The sequence below is a fragment of the Lactuca sativa genome, chromosome 8, assembly GCF_002870075.4.
Source record: "Lactuca sativa cultivar Salinas chromosome 8, Lsat_Salinas_v11, whole genome shotgun sequence".
NCBI lineage: Eukaryota > Viridiplantae > Streptophyta > Magnoliopsida > Asterales > Asteraceae > Lactuca > Lactuca sativa.
Genome location: NC_056630.2, coordinates 79,926,293 through 79,946,524, shown reverse-complemented (window position 1 = coordinate 79,946,524; position 20,232 = coordinate 79,926,293). Strand labels below are relative to the sequence as shown.

The following is a 20,232-nucleotide window of genomic DNA, read 5'->3' as shown; positions in this document are numbered from 1 at the left end:
TCATAAAAAGGGTTTTTTGATTGAGTTTTGGAGCTTCAAAGTCGAATTTTCACGTAATCTTAAACAGTTTTCGGCCGGAGCCTACTGCCGGAAACAGTTCACGGCCGGCGGCGACGGCGTTTGCGTTTACGGCTAGGGTTTCCGGAGTTTGCGGCTCGGCTCGGTAGATCGGCTCGGACGTGGCGGCTCGCAGCTTGCGGCTAGGCTGGACTTGGTGATCGGCTCGGCTTGGATCGCGCTTGGAGGACGGCTGGCTCAGCTACAGGCACTCTGCAATAAAAAATAAGAAAACTGCTCGAACATGCGTCCTCCGGTTCAGCAACCCGGCGATTTACCAACTCCACCAACAACAACCTTGTTCCTTCCCTCCGAAGTTTTAAATATAACCCGTCATTTTCGGTTCCAATTTCACTTTTTTTACACTTTTAACCCCAAAACTAAATTCCTTTTAATTTTAATTCAAAAAATTTTTTTCATCCAAAATTAAAATTAATAATAATATAATTAAAAAAAATTATTTTTTAAAACTTTTATTTTTGATTTTTGATTTTTTTTATTTAAAATTTTGATTTGTCTTTCAAGTTTGACCTTTGATTTTAAACCTTGACTTTTTCGTTTAACTTTTAAATTTTCAAATTTAGCTTTTCGGTTTGACTTTTAAGTTTGACTTTTCAAGTTCGACTTTTGAGTTTGATTTTTTAAATTTGACTTTTAAGGTCGTTTTTTTTTATAAGAAAAAAAAAAAGGAGGGGGCATTTTAAAATTGACTTTTAAGTTTTATTTTAGCTTCTAGTTGTGCTTTTTAATCGATTTTGAGGTCTACGAGGGAATTTGAAAAACATGAAAGAGAATCGTCAGGAGATGTTAAGACAAAATTTCAACTTTTTCGATTATGTCCCTGGAGAAACGCTCGAAACTCAGTTGCAGCGGTTTACTACACTCACTACTGAGATGAATATAGCCGGGATCTTCTTGTCTAAATCTGAGACAAACAAAAAGCTATTGAATTCACTTCCAAAATCGTGGGATATGGACGTGGCTGACATCAAGAAGACAAAAGATCTCAATCGTCTTAGTTTGGCTGATATAATTGAAGAACTTAACGCTTTGAATTGTCGAAAAACAATGAGTTCAGCAAACCTTCCGGTCAATGAAGTGTCGTGTTCTCATTCATGTGAAGTTTCATGTTCTCAATCATGTGAAGATACGATTAAATTTCTTTGGGAACAAATTGATTTATTAAAAAGGGAACTTGAGGACCTGAGATATAAATGATATCAACTCAGGAAAGGACAAAAACCCCTGAAGGTTGAATTGGAAGCAAAAACCAAGGACTTTAGGAAACTTTAGGAAGAGTACAGCAACAAGTGTGAAAATTATGATTATGTTAAGAGTCAACTTGCTGTTGTAACTGAAGAACTTGACGCTTTAAAAATCAAGTGTGGAAAAACTGATGTCAGTTTCAAAAATTATACTGCGTCAAGTCAGACAGTCGAGTCCTTATATGAGACCCAGTTAAAATTCAAAGAAAATCAAAGCAAGGGTCTAGGGTATGATAGTGTACCTCTTCCTTACAATCATAACTACACATCCATCCCTATGAAACAAGAAGAAATTGACAGGGAGGCACATCTTAAATACGGAAAACCAGCTGGATTTGTGTCAGGAGGGGTTATTAATGTTGAAAATACTGATGTTTCTGTTACATGTGTAGGTAAAGTAGAAGAGGATGAGAACAAGGAGAGTTCTTCTGAACAAACCAATAACTCCTTGAGCTCTGAGTCTGTTGCTTCGAACTCAACTGCTCCTGATCAACCTGCTGTTGAGAAATACAGGCCACTAGTTCCAGCGAAACAGAGTGCCTCCTGCAATTGTTCATGTGGAAATAATCAGAGACAAGGCAAAGATACGCCACCAGGGGCAGGAAGAGACAACTCCCCAGTGAAGAAAAGGACATGTTTTCACTGTGGAACACCTGGACACATTGCCAGAAATTGTCCTAATCGTGCGTATGTTCCCTACTACGCACAAGGTTGGCAGAACACGTCAAGAGGGAGACACTCCAAAAGATAGCCCTCGAGATCACGATCAGACATTGACGACTGGAATGCCAAGAAGGCCAAGAATTCAACTCCCAAGGCCAAACATCCAACCCACAAGGCAAAGAATTTAAATCCCAAGGGCAAGAAGGGAATGCCGGCCAAGAAGCCCAATCCAAGAGATGCTCCTGTGAAGCCAAGACCGGTTAGGTCAAAGTTATCTCGGCAGCCGGCTTCAAGTTCCAAATCAAGTGCCGAGCCACTCATCGGATCGAAAAAGAAATGGGTTAAACCCAACTACAAATGGGTTCCGAAGGCTCAAACTCCCAAAATTCCTAATGCTTCTAACGTTTCTACATCTTCTGTTTGTGATAAGCAGGATATGTCATGGGAGAGAGTATCATGCGTTGATGACAAAGGTCAACCCAGTTTCAAAATGGACTGGGTTCCAAAGACCAACTGATCCCGCTCTGTGTCGGAGCAGCTATGGAGGCATATCATCAGACTTCGGTTTGTTGGTAGTGGCTGCTCCTGGCATATGATAGGGGACATCTCTCAAATATATAGCACTCATAACTTTGTTCGAGAGTTTGTGTCCTTTTTGGGAAAGGAAAGAAGGGAAGAAAAGAAGGGATCACATGGGGTTAGTGCTTAATGACATGAAGAATGTTCGGATCTGTTCTGAGATTATGCGTGCTGTTCTCAGACCTTCTGGATGCAGATTCAATCGGTGAATTATGGTTTGCGTTTTCTTCTCTATACTCATGTGCTTTTTCTTAAGCTGATTCGCTTTAAAGACTAAATTTTGTTTTAGGATAGTTTAAATTTGCGCATTTACTTTCGTTTCTCCTATAGATCCAAGGTTTATAGGGTTGCATGTACACCATAGGAGTGTTAGAATGCTCAAAACCCAACAGTTTTATCTTGGAAGAGTACCAAGTATTACACCATAGTGGATTTTGCAAACTTCAAATATGTTGCGGTTGGTTAAATTGTAAAGAAGACAATGTGGCTGAAAGAGATTCAATAGTGACATCTTTGTTGAAATTCAATCATTGATGGTCCTTATGAAGTTTCTTGTGACTTTGGGTGAACTTACCTCGTGTATGGATCCCAAGTCATACAAGCTCACATTACATATACTCAATAAGTACCAACATATTTGATAGTGAGTCAAATGTGAAGACGTCATAGTCAATATGTCGTATAGAAAGATAATCTTGTCGATCCATTCCATAAGTCGATGTCATTGACCAAGTCTGACAGTCAGACAAAGTCTAGAGGCATTAAATTTGCAAATGAATTGGCTTAAACACTCATAGCTGGGTTTGTTTTAAAACTCGAGAACTTTAAACAGTATAAGTTTTAATTTGATTTGGCGATTATTAAGTGGTGATCTTAATATATGATGGATTTCGGTCATTTCAATTAGCCTATCACTGCGTTCTCACTTTTACATGTTTGGAACCCACTTCCTAAGTATTAATTTACTCAAACGTCCACAATCGGTCATACTCTTGGAAGTAAGTAGTGATTCAAGACTGTCATGAGTTTTAGTGGATTGTCCATATTGATTGGACATAGCAAAGAGATTGCGCTAACACTCATGAGTGCTTAATAGAGATTTAAGTATTGGACCAACCCACGCTTAAAGATTACTTCATGGATTCAGTCACGAGTAATTCTAAGACGATAATATCTTCTATTCTTCAAACCTAGATACATGTGGAGTTTTGCTCTATGATTTTGTTATGCATTGGACTACTCCAGCGCTAACTGTAACTGGTAGTTATAAAGGGTATGTCCATGTATTACATGATGAAATAGACAAAAACTATCTAGTCAAAGTTTATTCGTTCCTTCTGCCTTAACAGGAGAAGCGATATCTATGGGCCCCTCGAGGATTTGGTGCTGACATCTAAAGTGCCTGGCAGATCCCTGACTGGAGTTGATGTGTTCGATTTAGTAGTCAGATGCAGTTGTCACAAATCTATATCGGGAAACATAATCTTGAATTCTTGATATTGACCATTATCCATGTCTCGGATTCATACAGATATCATAGAATGAAGGGATAGTTGATCACTTATCTAAGGACTGAATCTTGATTAGTCCTCGTATAGTTGATGACTTGTCCAAGTAGGACACTGTTGGAATAGTGTCCAAGGTCATTAACTATTGGTAATATTTCTAATAATAGCAGGGTCCTTTTGGGTTGCCCTCAAGACCCAAATTGAGTAGAATAAATAAAGGAGAAATTAGTTTATTAACTATTATGGTTAATAATTAATTAGAAACTAATTGGAAATATATTTTGGGAGTTAATTAACAGCTTAGTTAATTAAAGGGTTGAATATTCATTAATCGATAGTTGGTTAATCAGGAATGTTTTGGAGCCTTTATGGGATTCGAGTTGGATGAAAATCACTCCATCCCACATGGGAAAGGAGTGAAATTTCGTGGTTAGGCCTCCATCCCACATGAGAAGGAGTAGTAATCCCTAGGATGCATCCAAGGCTATAAATAGGGCCTTAGGGATTTCATTCCTCCTTGCACATTGGCTTGAAGTTTTGTCATCCCTTCTTCCTCCACCTCTTAGGGACGATTTCTAACCCCTTTGGGTTTGTGAAATTAACCCTTCTCCTAGTTATTTTTATTCCACTCTTTGGTGTCATTGGGTGTGATACCATTAGAGGGATTCTGGTTTGGATCCTTTCATCCAAGCAACTTCATGGAGGTTCAAGATCTCAACCATGGAGATCAAGGGCTACATAAGAGGGATGTTTTCTTACTTATGTTGTATTTTTCTAGGGTTGATGTAATTAGCATGAAGCCATAGATCCATATGATGCATTACACTTAGGTATATCGTTGTTTTGATTTTTCCGTTGCCTAGTGTTAGAGTGTATTTGATGCATAGAAAACCCAACATCTTGTGCTTTCAGTAGTACGAGCCTAATACTACCTTCCACACATATCCATACTTTCCTCAACAATCCTTCCAAATCCTCTAAGTCACCTACTCCACTGATGCACCAAATACCCACTAAACAGCAACACGATACTCACCGAAGCAACTCCTAGGCTCCCCCTAGGTTTCCAACCTCATCGAGCTGCCCCACTAAACTCACTAGAGCATATCCTAGGCTTTCCTAGATTCTCAACCTCGCCCTGCCATCAACTACTGAAGAACTCCCCATGATGTCGGCCATCCGCCTCCTGGATATCGTTATATCCACTTAGTAGCTGACTCCCATCACTCAAGAGCTCCAGAAATCACAAAGCAAGCAGCATTCGTGCAGTAGCACTCCGATCCAAAGAACTATCATAGAATATTCATCCTACATACCACAACTCATGCTATCCACATCCATCCATCCTCACTGACGGTTGCCTTATGCATGCAAATTATACACAAAACATGATCTAATAGACTGTCGAATAATAGACTCTACCCTAGGACCACAACCAAACAAGGAACAGGAAATAAGGCCAAATCAGTTATTCTCAGGCTATAAGATCCTAACCGTATACTATTTTTAAAGCATACATTTAGCAGTTTCTAATACCAATAGCCATTCCCATCCCAGCATAGCATCCAATATCTCCAAGGCTACAAGCATCACATATTAGGCCAATCTATCACTGACTACTCAACACTAGCATACAAGTCTACCGACTCATACAACATATAAGGACATCTCTCCTAGCCTTAGCTAGCATGCGATTCTCAGATTCATAAATCAAGTCATAACAGATAACATATATGGGTATTCTGGGAAAACTTACTTGAGCTAAGCTGATTGCATGCACCACACCCTTTCTTGTCTTAAAATTTTTTTTCCTTGAAAACATTTTTCTTTTTGAAAACTTTACAGATCCTCAGTTTGAATTCAGATACACCCGAAAGTATGTCTAAATCCCTCAAACCAAGGCTCTGATACCAACTTGTAACGACCCAAAAATCATGGGTAAAGTTTTCATTTTTATTATAGTAAAAATACAGTTATCTTTTAAATCCAAGCATTCCAAAAACATTGCTTCATTAAAACAGTTATCAAAGTTACGGTCCAAAATCAGATAATGCGGAAAACACGGGTGTATGCGCTGCGATCAAGTCGGGCCCTTCCTTTCCAAACCAATGATACCTGAAACCATAAACAAAACTATAAGCATGAAGCTTAGTGAGTTCCCCAGAGCATACCCCACATAATCCATATAACCGCATAAACCATATCAATCACATAAGTAACATAAACCATACATAGGATGTCGTGGAAACCCTCCAATGTCTTACACATAATCACATAAACCGTATCAACTACAAAAGTCATGCATATAAACATATAGGGTGCCATGGGAACCCCCACATGGTCTTAACCCAATGCCTCGGGAACCCCCCGAGGTCTTGACTAAGGATGCCATGGAAACCCTCCAGGATCTTATATCCTAGTGCCTCAGGAACCCCCTGAGGTCTTTACCTAAGATGTTGTGGAAACCCTCCAAGGTCTTACACCTAAGTGCCTCGGGAACCCCCCGAGGTCTTTACCTAGGATTCCATGGAAACCCTCCAAGGTCTTACACCTAAGTGCCCCGGGAACCCCCCGAGGTCTTCCATGCAAGTATCACAAAGACAACTAGCATATCACATACCACATAATCAATTAGCATAACACATAGCACAAAATCATCTATCATATCACATAATACATAATGGGTTAACCTTGGTGCCTTCGACCCATTGGTATGGTGAGGAGAATCACCTCACACTGCCGAAGTCCCGCGGATAAAACTCTAGTTGCTGGTTGACAGATTTCCGAACTGTCAACATCAAAACAACACCCAATTAATAATTAGGTTCCAATACATAACCATAAGTCCATCCTTAGGGTAAAAGGCTACTTTACCCCCAACCTAGCTTGATTCAAAACCAGAGCCCAAACTCACACTCTAAAGGCCCAAAAGCCCAATAATCAACCAAGGCCTAACATATGGCCCAATTTTCCAAATTGGGCCCAACCATTTACTCTAGTCCAAACATTTGGCATTCCGATGGTCCAATATCTCATAATCATCAAGGCCTAATTATGGCCCACCTATGGCCCAATTATCCAAATTGGGCCCAAACCTTTCCAATGGGCCTTATCCTAAATCCCATTAATTTCCTTAGTCCACAAACTTGTTCCTATTTAGCCGACGAAGGCCTACAACAGCCTAGTCCAAGAAATGACCCAACAAGAACCCAAACCCAATTAGGGTTTTTCACATAAAATGACGATTAGGGTTAAGTTTTCCTACTTAACCCATGAAGGACTTAATCCATTAAGTCCACTACTCCACTAGTCCAAACATACAATGTGGTTAGGATTAATTCATAATTCCAATCCAGTAGTCCAAACATGCGGGTCCCTACAATTCCAAATTAACATATCCCAAAATTAGGGTTTTCTAAACCCTAATTAGGGTTTCCAACCCAATCGCGATCCAGTTAGTCCATTTGTTAAGTTTTTAGGTTAATTACTTGTTAATTAAGTCGGGCACCACCCACTACCACCTCGGGTAGTGGTGGTCAATGGCAGCTCACGGCGGTGGCCACCACCAGTGGTGGTGGTTATGATTTTTAGCTAAAATGTCCAAGCATCCCAAAATAACAATCACACACACAAAAGCACACAACCACCCAAGGTGGCGGCTGGTGGCGGTAGAATGGCGGCGTGAGGTGGCAACCACCACCTCACGGCGATGACAAGTTGTCTTCCTTGAATAATCTGACCATACAATGTACATACAATATTACACCATCAAACACATGCCTAATACACAATGAATCACACACGCAACCACATTCGATAATACACATGATACAGCCACCCTTGTGGCGACATACGGTGGCTGAAAGTGATAGCCACCACCTCTCAGTGGTGGTGATGGCTCCTCTTGTGGTGTTCGGTCAAACAAAGCACACACACACGATATATGCAGCAGCAAAAGAAGCACACACACAAACCCGTCTTTTGCCTGTGCAATGAACCCAATCACACACCTGTGGCGTACAACGAATTGACAACAAAAAACGGCACCTACATCTGGCGTTGTCAGCAGCAACGGAACAACAACAATGAATATTTTCACCGGCAACAATGGTTCATGACCTTGACAGCAGAGAGGGGGTAACCGTCAGCCTTCGATATCACCGGTACAGCAGTGTGCGAGGTCAGCTTCGTCGGCAACAATGGCCTGCCTTGGCCTTGGTTGATCGAAACAGCAAGGGGAGGTAGGGTGGTGGCAGCTGGGCGATGGAGAAAGAAGGTGGTGGCTGGAGCATACACGATTAGGGTTAGGGGAGGGTTCATGCGAAAATGCAAATAAGTTGCGAAAACAAGAGAAAACTATGAGATTGTGCCACCTCAACCTTATATTTTGGACAATAATTCATCCAAACTTTGAACTACATGATGATAATCGATGATTCATGAGAAATTGTTTCATATTAGCAAAGCATGATTTTTGACATTTTTATTATGAAAACATGAATTTAAAAGTGGTTAAGGACGTGAAAAAAATAGTTGTTAAAAGCGTCTTTAAATCTATATTATCATAACACAATCCAATGTAAACTTATTATCTTTAATCTATTGCTAATAAATTTAATTTTTATAGTACTTGTGTTCGATTTTTATAAGATAGAATCTATTTTCGCGTTTTCACAAGAAATTTATGTTTTCGCATGAACCTACTTGTATGTATATGTATATATATATATATATATATATATATATATATATATATATATATATATATATATATATATGGGTTAAATGAGGGTGACGGGTTTATCCCGTGTTCACCTGCAAACATATGCACATTTACACGTTTGGTCCCTCCCCATAAGAATCTTTTTTGAATTTAAATCCAATAATTACCATATAACCCTCGACATTCCAAAATCCTTTCAATCTAAGTCCCAAATTTACCAAACGCCTCTGACTTCTGAAAATATTTACAAAACCAATCCGGAACTTACACTTTAACCCCCAAAATCCAAAATTATGACATTTAACTCCTTGAACCTAACACCTTGCTAAATTATTGTTGATTTTGGCTACTATAATAATAAAATTTACATCTCGGGGTTTTTAGAGTTTATTATTTATTTAATTTCAAACAGAGTGTTACATGAATATTGCTAAATGTTTGGTACATTTAAATCATGTTTTGTTTTCTTAAGTTTAGCCATGCTAGGCTACACTCCTTTTGGTTAACTTTGGTTGGAGTCCTTGAATGTTTGGTTGATACTGAAGAACTTCATGAACTTGTTTTTTAATCTCTATGAAAGTGTTTTCTATTTTAACATCTTCTTTTTACTTATATGTATTTATTCATGATTTTAGATGTATATGTAGTGATTAGTTTGCTAATTTCTTGATTAAGTAATGTATCTTCAAATTAGCAAACAACAAGTGGTTCTTGTGTTAGTTTTTACTTCACATAACCATAAAAACATTTTCTTTAACATGGTAGTGAAAACATTTGACTCCTCTTGGATTTGATGACTTTTTGGTTCTTAATGCTAATTAACTTCCACTAATTACATGATGGAAATTGTGACTTTAACTAAGGAAATATATTATGAGCTTCTCTAGCCATCATTCATCATTTTCATTTCCACACCCAAACCACCAAATTACACCCGAATTCTGAAATTAGAAAAAAAAAAAAAAGGAAGGAAGAAAATTTTGCTTGAAGAACAAAATACATCCCCTTTCACATGCAATTCAAATTAACGAGCGATGAACTTCTCAATTTCTTGTCCTGTTTCAATTCTCGTATCTAGGGTTCGATTTGGTGCATGTGATCGAAACAAAAAAAAAGAAGCAAGGGGTGGGTTGCCATCATGGTTGCGTACAAAGAAGAGGGGCTATGATTTGTTTGGTGAGTGTGGACTGATTTTTTTTGGTGAGACACACCTGTTATTGGTTGAAGTGAATAGAATGGAGAAGTTGCACTCTTGTGTTGTTACAAGTTTAGGAGAAAAATAAGAAGAAGAAGGTCATGTCTGGTTCGCATGAAAGCTTCGAACGATCAAGGAAATACAACATACAGGGGTGGGGTGTAGATGGGTTACAAGTTATAAGGGAAAAGGTTATGGGTATGGGGAAGGGGAAGGGTGTAAGGCCCTTCAGTGTAATTTACTCTAACCCCTCGTACACATGGGATGCCACTTGTGTACATGACCGGACGGTTACCTGCTCAATCTCCAAAAAGGGTCAAAATAAAAAAAAATGTTATAAATGTTTGGTTTTATTGAACCTAAAAACGTCAAAGGGTAAAATCGATATTTTATTGAAAACTTAAGGGCTTTTATGACGTCCCTAATGATTATGTTGTTTATCCTTCAGATTCCTGCTCCTAGTAAGCCTTCCAACCTTAAAACGCCTACTGGACTCTCAAAACGTATGCTCTTTGATGTATTTTCGATTAATGATCTAAGGTGTATCTTTTTAGGCCAAGAACAATGCCTTATATAGAGATTTTATGTCGACTTTAAAATGCGACATGCAAGTCAGCTGGATGCATGTGTAGCTCAAAAAATCGTGTTGTACTTGAAGTCTTCATCTTTACGTGTCGGGTAGGCACTCTGGAAACATAGGATTCTTCATCTTTAATCCTAATCCGTTTCATTGGTCTTTATTAACTTCTTTTTTCTCAACAATGTATTTAATCTGCAAAATATAACTTCCAAGCATTATAAATACTTTTTTTCTTCAAATGCACCAAAATACAACTCAAAACATTTAGACATCACATGAAATATATGTATAAAATAAACGATATCAAATACTTAATAACTGAAAATAAGGCATGATAAACTTAGGATTGAAGATCAATTTTAGATAAACACGCATGCTCTTTGACGTATTTTCAATCTATGATCTTAGGTATATCTTTTTAGGTCAAGAAAAATGCATTATATAGAGATTTTATGTCGACCTTAAAACACAGCACGTAAGTCAGCTGGACGAGTGTGTAGCACAAAAAATTGTGTTGTACTCGAAGTCTTTATCTTCACATGTCGTGTAGGCACTCTGGAAGAGCATTCTTCATCTTTAATCTTTATCCATTTCTTTGGTCTTTATTAGCTTCCTTTTTCTCATCAACGTATTTAATCTGCAAACATATAAGTTCCAAGGATTATAAGTACTTTTTCTCTTCAAATACAGCTCAAAACATTTAGACATCACACAAAATATATGTATAAAATAAACGAGATCAAATACTTAATAGTTGAAAATAAGGCATGGTTTGGAGATCAACTTTAGTGAAACACCCATGTTATCATAATCAATCAACAAAAATTGAAATTATGGCACAAAACTTAGTTTAAACCATGTTTTGATACTACATATTGCATTAATAGGCATAATTCAAGATCAGTTTATGCATAAACATAAATAACCCTAAAACAATTGGAGATGATGATATCTCATTGATGTTGAAGATGACTATTTCATATTATGATATTTCACTTCTTATAACGGTGTCTAACATATCGATTCTGATTGATGGAATCACACATGCACACTATGATGGTATTTGTAGAGAGGATTAAGAAACGTAATGTTGTTACCTCTCAAGAAACATACATCCTTTCATATGTGTGTGTTTTATTTATCAATTACATCTTAAGGGAAAATGTAGAACCACACGAATTTAGCCTTTCAAATTATGGACAAATGTCATATCCATCATCGTACAAATAAAGATCCATAGGATCTGATATGTTATTATAACACATATTATTGTTCATAATATAATTGTATCAAACATATTAAATCATTAACAAATTAGTGTGAAGGTCACAATATCGAGTTATTTTCCAAAAACAAACGGTTTTTTTAACAACAATATATATTCAATTGTCAATGGCTAATGACAACTTTATTAATCCTAAGTTTTACATATTTGTGAAATCATATGACCATCGACTCACATGACCTTGTCAATGGTGTACGTATAAATATTTGACCCATGCTTCAAAAGTTTCCCATTTAACCTATTCGTTGAACACATTATTAGTTCAAATATGCTAGTTGATCGAACATAACCGGCCTTTTAACAGTCTCAACATTATAGAAAAAGTCAAAAAGTTATATAAATTATCATACTTTAGGCTTATAAAATACTTTAAACGGTTTCTTTACAAAGAAATCATGATACAAATACACAACTAAAAACGTGTCTACTTTTTTTCTATTCAATCAAAAGCCAAAATTGAAACTATCACATCAAACAATTTTTTTGGTCAAAACTAAGAACACAAAAGGTAGACACCTACGTCGCAAAACAGCATATCACCACCTTTCAGAAAACGATGAAGAAGATGGTTCCATAAAACACGCAAACATAAAATCAAAATCTCACGATAGGATAAATTGAAAAAAAAAGACAAAATTACAAAAATGGTCCCTGTGGTTTGCCAAAAGTATCAAAGTTAGTCCATGTTATTTTTTTTTATGTAAATGGCCCTTGTGGTTTTCAAAACTTGCACAGATGACCCTTTTTAAAAAAAATGAGGGAAGGAGGATTCGAACTTGGGACGCCTCCCTTCTCCCTTTTCAGCCAAAACTCTAGCCAACTAGGCTAGAGTGAAACTTGTTTTGTATTTCCGAAAAATAATATATACTATCTAAAACCGCAAATACATTAATAAAAAAAATATTTTTACAAAAAAAAAAAAAAAACTTTTTTTTAAATTGAACAAAATATATTTTTAGCGTATTGTAAAAAAAAATATTTTTTACAAACAATTTACTTTTTTTACGTATCTGTTTTTCATAAAATATTTTTTTATGTATTTAAAAGAAAATACGTTTTCGTATAATATGTTATTACATTCCTATGATTCTAAAGCATATTTTTACGTTTTCATATAAAACTATGTTTTTTTTCTTTCACGTATAAAAAAAAGTTTTTTTTTACGTATTTATTTTATGTAAATTATGTTTTCTATATATTTAAAAAATATGATTTTTGTACAAAATGTTATTAAACTGTTATAATCCGAAAATATATATTTTTACCTTATGTTAACGTCTTTAGTTGTTTTGCAATTATTTTTTTTACGTAAAAACATTAAGAACAAGATAGTATTTCGTAAATATGTGTTTTTGTATAATATTTTATCTTAAATATATGTGTAATGTTTATAATATTTTGTCTTAAATTAGCTAAATATGTTATTTTAAATAATTATTTATACGAAATGTGTTATCGTATAATATGTTTTTATGTGTTATCTTAAAAATGTTGTCTTAAAATGCGTTTTACGATAAAAACATTAACGTGATAACATATTATACGAAAACACATTTTTACATTATGTTAACGTTTTTAATTTGCTTTACGTAGAAAATATAAGTCGTTTTGATTTGATCCTAAAACATTTTTTTACGTTATGTTATCACATTCTTAATGTTTTTACGTAAAAACATTTAATACGAAAAATGTTTTTTTATAAATATATAAAAAAAACATATTTTACATAAATAAATACGTAAAAAAAATTTTGTTTTCTATGTGAAAGAAAAAAAAACATATTTTTATAAAAACATAAAAATATGTTTTAAGATCATAACAATGTAATAACATATTATACGAAAACGTATTTTTTTAAATACATAAAAAAATTATGAAAGACAAATACGTAAAAAAAACAAGTAAATTGTTTGTAAAATATATTTTGTTTACAATGCTAAAAATATATTTTGTTTAATTTAAAAAAAGTTTTTTTTGTAAAATATGTATTTTTTATTAATATATTTGTGGTTTTGTGGTAATATATATTAATTTTCGGAAAAAAAAAAACAAATTTGACTCTAGCCTAGTGGGCTAAAGTTTTGGTTGAAAAATGAGAAGGATAGAATGTCTCAAGTTCGAATCCGCATTCCTTTGTTTTCTATCACTCTTATCATTTTAAGACGGATTACAAAAATGGTCTTTGTGGTTTAACCAAAGTTGCAAATTCAGTCCTTTTATACTTGAAAAGACAAAAATGTCCTCTGAATACTAACAGTGTTAGTAAAAATGGTCATCTATGTAAGTTTTGAAAACCACAAGGGCCATTTGTATCAAAAAAAATTAACAGGGACTAATATTGTCACTTTTGGCAAACCACAGGGACCATTTTTGTAATTTTGTAAAAAAAAAAAAAAAACTCATCGATCATAGAGCCGTGGAGAAAACGAGTCAATTTACTCGCCCCCGCTACACATAAACACGTTCAAAACCGGCTATTGCCGGTTACCGGTTACCTCCCACTACCCTTAATAAAACACAGTCGTCCACGGTGAGGCGACTCGAACACAAAGAGAGAAAAAAAGGATTTTAGTTGGTTGTGGGTCCCACGGCCACCAGAACAACCACCACCTGCCGCCGTCTTCCTCCGCCGTCTCTTCTTTCTTTCTCTCTCTATCTGTAAATCTTTATTTGCTGTATATGTATGTGGTAGTAATATGCATACAGCTGTTTCGATTAGAAAACGAATAAAATAAAATAAAAAATATATATATTATATTAAAAAAGATTTGTTATTTTTTAAATCAAAGAAATAATCAGAATAAATTATAAATCAAACCACCCCTCTTTTATTCTCTTTCTCCACCCCCAACGATTTCGCCCTAAAAAGCCTTTTGATTTGCAGATTTTAGAAAGAGAGAGAGAAGGAAGGAGGAGGGAGAGATATACATCATATATATCTAAAAGCAAAGTTATTTATTTTTTTCCTTTTTTTTTAAATAATTTTTTTCATCAAACGCCAAGAACAGAAGCTGCTCATCTACACATACACACAGATTTTTACATATATATGAAGAAGGAGATAGAAAAAAGAAAGCATTTTTCAGACTAACTTGCTTATGTAGAGAGAGAAAGAAGCGATTTTGATATATTTGGGGGCACAATTCTACGCAAAGGGGGCGTTTTCTTCATCTTTTCGTCTTATCCAATCGGTAAGGTAAATACCCTTTTGTTTGATTACTGTAATCTCCACTCAAACAGATCTAATTTGATTTAATTTATAACAAACAAATCATGTGCTTTGATTTTTAATTAGTTTTTTCTAGGGTTTCCGAAACTGCTGTTCGATTGGATTAATGGGTTTTGTTATTTGATCTTGAGATTAAAAGATCTAAAAGTTGTTTTCTGTTTTTCGATTTTAATTCGTTCGTAATACCATATCTAGCTTAGAAAAGTCTCGATTTTTATTCTGAATTGAAAGCTAATTAATTACCCGACTTTCTTGATTGCTAGTCTACTTAATCTATCCCAGATCTTCTAGATAGCGGTTTCATATGAATCTTAAATGCATTTGATTACTCAGGTTTTTCTTGAATTAAAGGCGAAAAACTCAAGATTTTGAATCAGGGATTTCATTATATTGTTTCGGACTTCTTTTCTCGATACATCAATATCAAGATTATGATTAGGGTATGACAGGTATGTCATCACTGATTTTGACAATTTCTTTCACTTTTTATCAAATTTCAGCTTCAAAATTTCTCGTTGCTGATTGGAGGATATAAGGGTTCTTTCCGATTTTCAAAAAGTCGTCATCTTTCAGGTCCAAATTAGAGCGACATGTTGGAAGATCGATCTTGTTTTGTTTCAAGAAGTTACAGTCGCGAAAGGGACAATAGTCACAATACTTGGAGTTATATGAGCAATTACAGGATAGAAAGACTAGAATCCCAACAAGGAAAACGACCATTAGAACATGATGAAAACGAAGAACTCGATCATACCCATCCCCGAAAAATCTCCAAACAATCAAACAGTTTACAAAACCTACAACTCGAATTAGGGTTCCTCGAGTTTTGCAATCATTCCAATAGTCAAGATCAATCTGGAGATAATTCCGATTCAAGCTCTCTAATCAATGGTCTCGATCGTGACAACTCACTCACATGTCTAATGAAATGTTCCCGATCAGATTATGGTTCAATTGCATCTTTAAGCCGTAGCTTCCGTGAGCTTGTTAGAAGTGGCGAACTTTATAGATTAAGAAGAAAAAATGGGATCATCGAACATTGGGTTTATTTCTCTTGCCACCTCGTAGAATGGGAATCTTTTGATCCAATCACTTCACGTTGGATGCATTTACCCACAATGACGTCAAACCCATGTTTTCAATTTTCCGATAAAGAATCTTTAGCTGTTGGGACTGAGTTACTTGTATTGGGTAAAGAAGTTCTAGATCACGTGATTTATAAATATAGTTTATTAACAAATTCATGGTGCTTAGGTCGAAATATGAACTTCCCACGTTGTTTATTTGGGTCAGCGAGTCTAGGGGAAATAGCAATTGTTGCTGGTGGGTGTGATCCCAATGGCAAAATCGTAAATTCAGCCGAACTTTATGATAGTGAATCGGGTACATGGGAAACTCTTCCATGTATGATTAAACCTCGAAAAATGTGTTCCGGGGTTTTCATGGATGATAAATTTTATGTGATCGGCGGAATTGGAGGTCCGGAAATGAAACCGTTGGCATGTGGGGAGGAATATGATTTGAAAACACGGGAATGGAAAGAGATTCCGAATATGTCTCCGGTGAGAACCGGGACTGCTCCCGCCAATGAGGTGGGAGCAGTGGTGGTGCCTCGTACTGAGGCACCACCATTAGTGGCGGTTGTGGATAATGAGTTGTATGCTGCTGACTGTGCAGATATGGAAGTGAGAAAATATGATAAAGAAAAAAAGGAATGGGAGACGGTTGGGAGGCTGCCCGAACGGGCAGACTCCATGAACGGTTGGGGGATTGCTTTTAGAGGGTGTGGTGACCGGGTTATTGTTATTGGTGGGCCCCGGGCAATCGGGGCGGGTTTTATTGAAGTTAATTCGTGGGTCCCACGAGAAGGTCCGCCACGTTGGCGGTTACTTGGACGGAAACAATCGAATAACTTTGTTTACAATTGTGCGGTGATGGGGTGCTGATGACGAAGGTGTTTGATTTGGAAACGGTAAAAAGGTAAAAAGGTCGGTGTTTTTGACTCTTTTTATGACAAAATTTTCGAATTTTACTTGAGATTTTTAACGTTTGTGAGAGTCTTGAGTATGTTTTTTTTTTAGAGGTTTTGTGTCTACCTTCAATTTGAATCAACCGGGTAATAACTTGAAGTGATAGATTGGTAGATAGCTTTTTTTTCTCTCAAAAAAAAAAGAAAAAAAAAGGGTCGAAAAAGTTTGATATATGGTTTTTATGGTCTTTAATTTCTTGATATTTCCCAAGAGAAAAATAAGCTACATGCTTGATCTAATGGAACGTATACATTGTACTAAATTCACATTTTGTTCAATTCATAGGCTTCTCATTGAGCCTTTTGTTTCTCTGTTTTTGCTTTTGTTACTATGTTGCCATTTTGATGTGATTCTGCTGTCTGTTTATATATATCATGAATGGATTATGATCCAGGAATCCTAGAAAACAAAGCCCTTTTAAAATCTTGAATCTTTTATGTTTCATTTGTGGGAAATGAACAAGCTTTTTAGGGCTATTTTATTATGATAAGGCCGAAGAGAACATTTATGTCTTTTGCAAAAACAAGAGACGCATATTTTGTGGCTATTTTTTAAATGTACCTCTACCCACACCTGTCTAATGTGGGACCCACAAACACACACATAAATCACTATTTGGTGGTTCATTTAGCAACACCTCAAAATAATTATAATTTTTTGTCTGATTGATGCATCACTAATCTTAATCCTAGTCTGGTGCATACTAAATACAGTACAATCTGTTCTATCAACTATCAACTGTCATACATAACAAGCGGGGTTGTGATCTTATTGTCTACTATTGTTTCTTTTTGTTGGATTAGTGTGCTACTTTGTTTTGATACTTCAATAAAACAAAACCCTTTTTAATCACGAATCCTTTTGTGATCTCATAGTGTTATACCTTGGTGATGAGTTCTTATGAGTTGCATTTATACGTTTCTTCTATGATCATTTTTTGATATTCTATGTAATAATATGTCTCATATGGATATAAAATTCCCTTATAAACGTTAATATGTTGGCAACAATTTGATAATGAAAGTATTTGTTTAGTCTATAACTTTGGGTTTGAAGTGCCACATATGGTATAGAGCAGGAGCCTCTTGAGGTTAATGTTCCATGAGAAGAAAAAAATTGTGGTCGAGTATGAAGAAATGATAGGGGAACAATGATATTAATGAAAATTTTATAAAATTAAGGGAATGTAATTATTGAATGGAAGTATTTGTCTGTTGAACTTTATATATTTTGATTATGGTCAAAACCTCCCTGATATCGATGTTCAAGAAGTTGTAGCCACATGCCTTCTTAAGTAATTTGTTTGACCTTAAACGTAACAACATTTATACCAAAAATGTGGATGGAGGTCTATCTAATTTGAGTATTGAGGGTTGCAAGTTTGTGTCTTTTGTTAAAGGGTTGCATGCATACGAATAAAACACATTTAGGCTATTTTTAGTTTTGGGTGGTGTATATTTTTTTAAGTAAAGCAACAACATATGTCAAACTAGGGCAAACTTTTCTATGCATTTTAGTGCTTTGTCGATTTCCGAAAGAGTTAATTTTGGGTTCTCAAAAACCAAAAGTTGATAAAGAAGATTGTTACTAAATTATATTTTTGACAAGTAAATAGATGTTGAAAGTTTAAAATTAATTGAATTGGATGGTTATAAGATCCGAATATCATCAACCTAATTTTATAACTTTTTTGGGAGTTTTTTGTTTCAATAAAATCTTGTCATTTGAAAAAGCATATTGGGTATAAAATTTAAAATATATTGTTTTATTGGAAAAAAAAATTTGTTCCACTGGTCTTCACAGCTTCCATAAAGACCAACTTCTATAAGTGAATGAATAAGTGGTAATTAAGCCCCATTCAATAGACATCTTTCCCGATAAAATATGTATTTTCCAAAAAACTTCAAAACTATATATTTATGGTTGAATGGACCGGAAAGACAATTTTGACCCAAACTTTGTCTCTTTCTTAGATTATTAATTTCTTTTAAATTTTTTTAATTTCTTTTTTATTGGATTATTAATTTTTTTACTAGATTATTATATATTAATAAATATTATTTAAATATATAATATTTATGTATTAATAAATATTATTTTATTGGATTATTAATTTCTTTTAAATAATTTTTTTTTAATTTCCTTTGTATGGATTAATTCTTTTTGTTGGATTATTATATATTAATAAATATTATTTTATTGGATAATTAATTTATTATATTAACTTTTTTGTAATTCATTTTTATTGGATTAATTTCAACACCACCATCATCCTAATTTATTTTAAAATCTCATCCATCCCACCATTATCGAATATAAACCGGGTCAAGAATCACACATTGGGTTATTTAAAAAAAAAGTAAAATTTATAGAAAGAATAACATCATAACATAAACTTGAAAAAATAAACTAAAAACAACCTAACTGACATTCTATTTAAATTTTAATTGATTTATTTATAATTACTTTGTATGACAATTTTTATTTGGATTTCTAAATTATTATTGTGTAATTTGATTTTTGTATGACAATTTGTATGTTTTTATTATTATTCAGTAACTTTATTCATCACAGTATAAACAACATGGTGATATGATCATTTTTCATCATTTAACACACTTAGTCAGATGTAGAATCAAAGATGGTTTTGTCCTAGTTTTCTACACTTTCTCAGACAACACTTTTCCTGACGGTAACTATCAAACGAGACCTTATTAAACAAAAATGGTATATACAAGTATACAACATTTAATGTTGATTTGATCTTATCTTAGATAATAAGAATAATTCGAAAAAATTATAAAACTTTAGTCTGTGGTCTCATATCAGTATCTTGATAAGAAACTACTCATTGAAAGACAATCACATATTCAAGATTTTGTGTGAGACACCTATTTTGCCTCATATTCTGATTTGGCTGATCCATGGGGTACCTCATACTCTTGTGATCCGTGTAGATGGTGTTAGATTAGTGTCTAAGCCCGTAACTATATTTGGTATGTACTTGACCCGGTTGTGCATGGTCCTTTTGGGTTGCCTTCACCAAAGCAACTTGACGAGGTAATTTGATGAGAAAGAGAGGATATTATGATTTATTAATATATTATAAGAATAATAT

At 34.9% G+C, this 20,232-nt stretch overlaps 1 protein-coding gene across 6 annotated transcripts; it reads left to right on the top strand.

The window, feature by feature from the left end:
• The first annotated feature begins 14,389 nt into the window (after positions 1–14,389).
• Positions 14,390–17,423, top strand: LOC111896044 (F-box/kelch-repeat protein SKIP11). 6 transcript variants are annotated; one of them, XM_042897873.1, is made up of 3 exons: positions 14,390–15,046; positions 15,418–15,524; positions 15,658–17,423. In XM_042897873.1, the coding sequence occupies exon 3, from the start codon at positions 15,675–15,677 to the stop codon at positions 17,028–17,030; it is 1,356 nt and encodes a 451-aa protein (XP_042753807.1). In that variant the 5' UTR covers positions 14,390–15,046; positions 15,418–15,524; positions 15,658–15,674; the 3' UTR covers positions 17,031–17,423. The 6 variants fall into 6 exon arrangements, with proteins under 6 accessions (XP_042753807.1, XP_042753806.1, XP_023747836.1 ...); XM_042897872.1 differs by having other exon boundaries at positions 14,390–15,051; XM_023892068.3 differs by having other exon boundaries at positions 14,391–15,046; positions 15,418–15,533.
• The last annotated feature ends 2,809 nt before the right edge of the window (positions 17,424–20,232 follow it).

What these genes read in the sequence shown, in the direction of transcription:
- LOC111896044 (XM_042897873.1), top strand. Translation starts at nt 15,675, where the DNA reads ATGTTGGAAGATCGATCTTGTTTTGTTTCAAGAAGTTACAGTCGCGAA.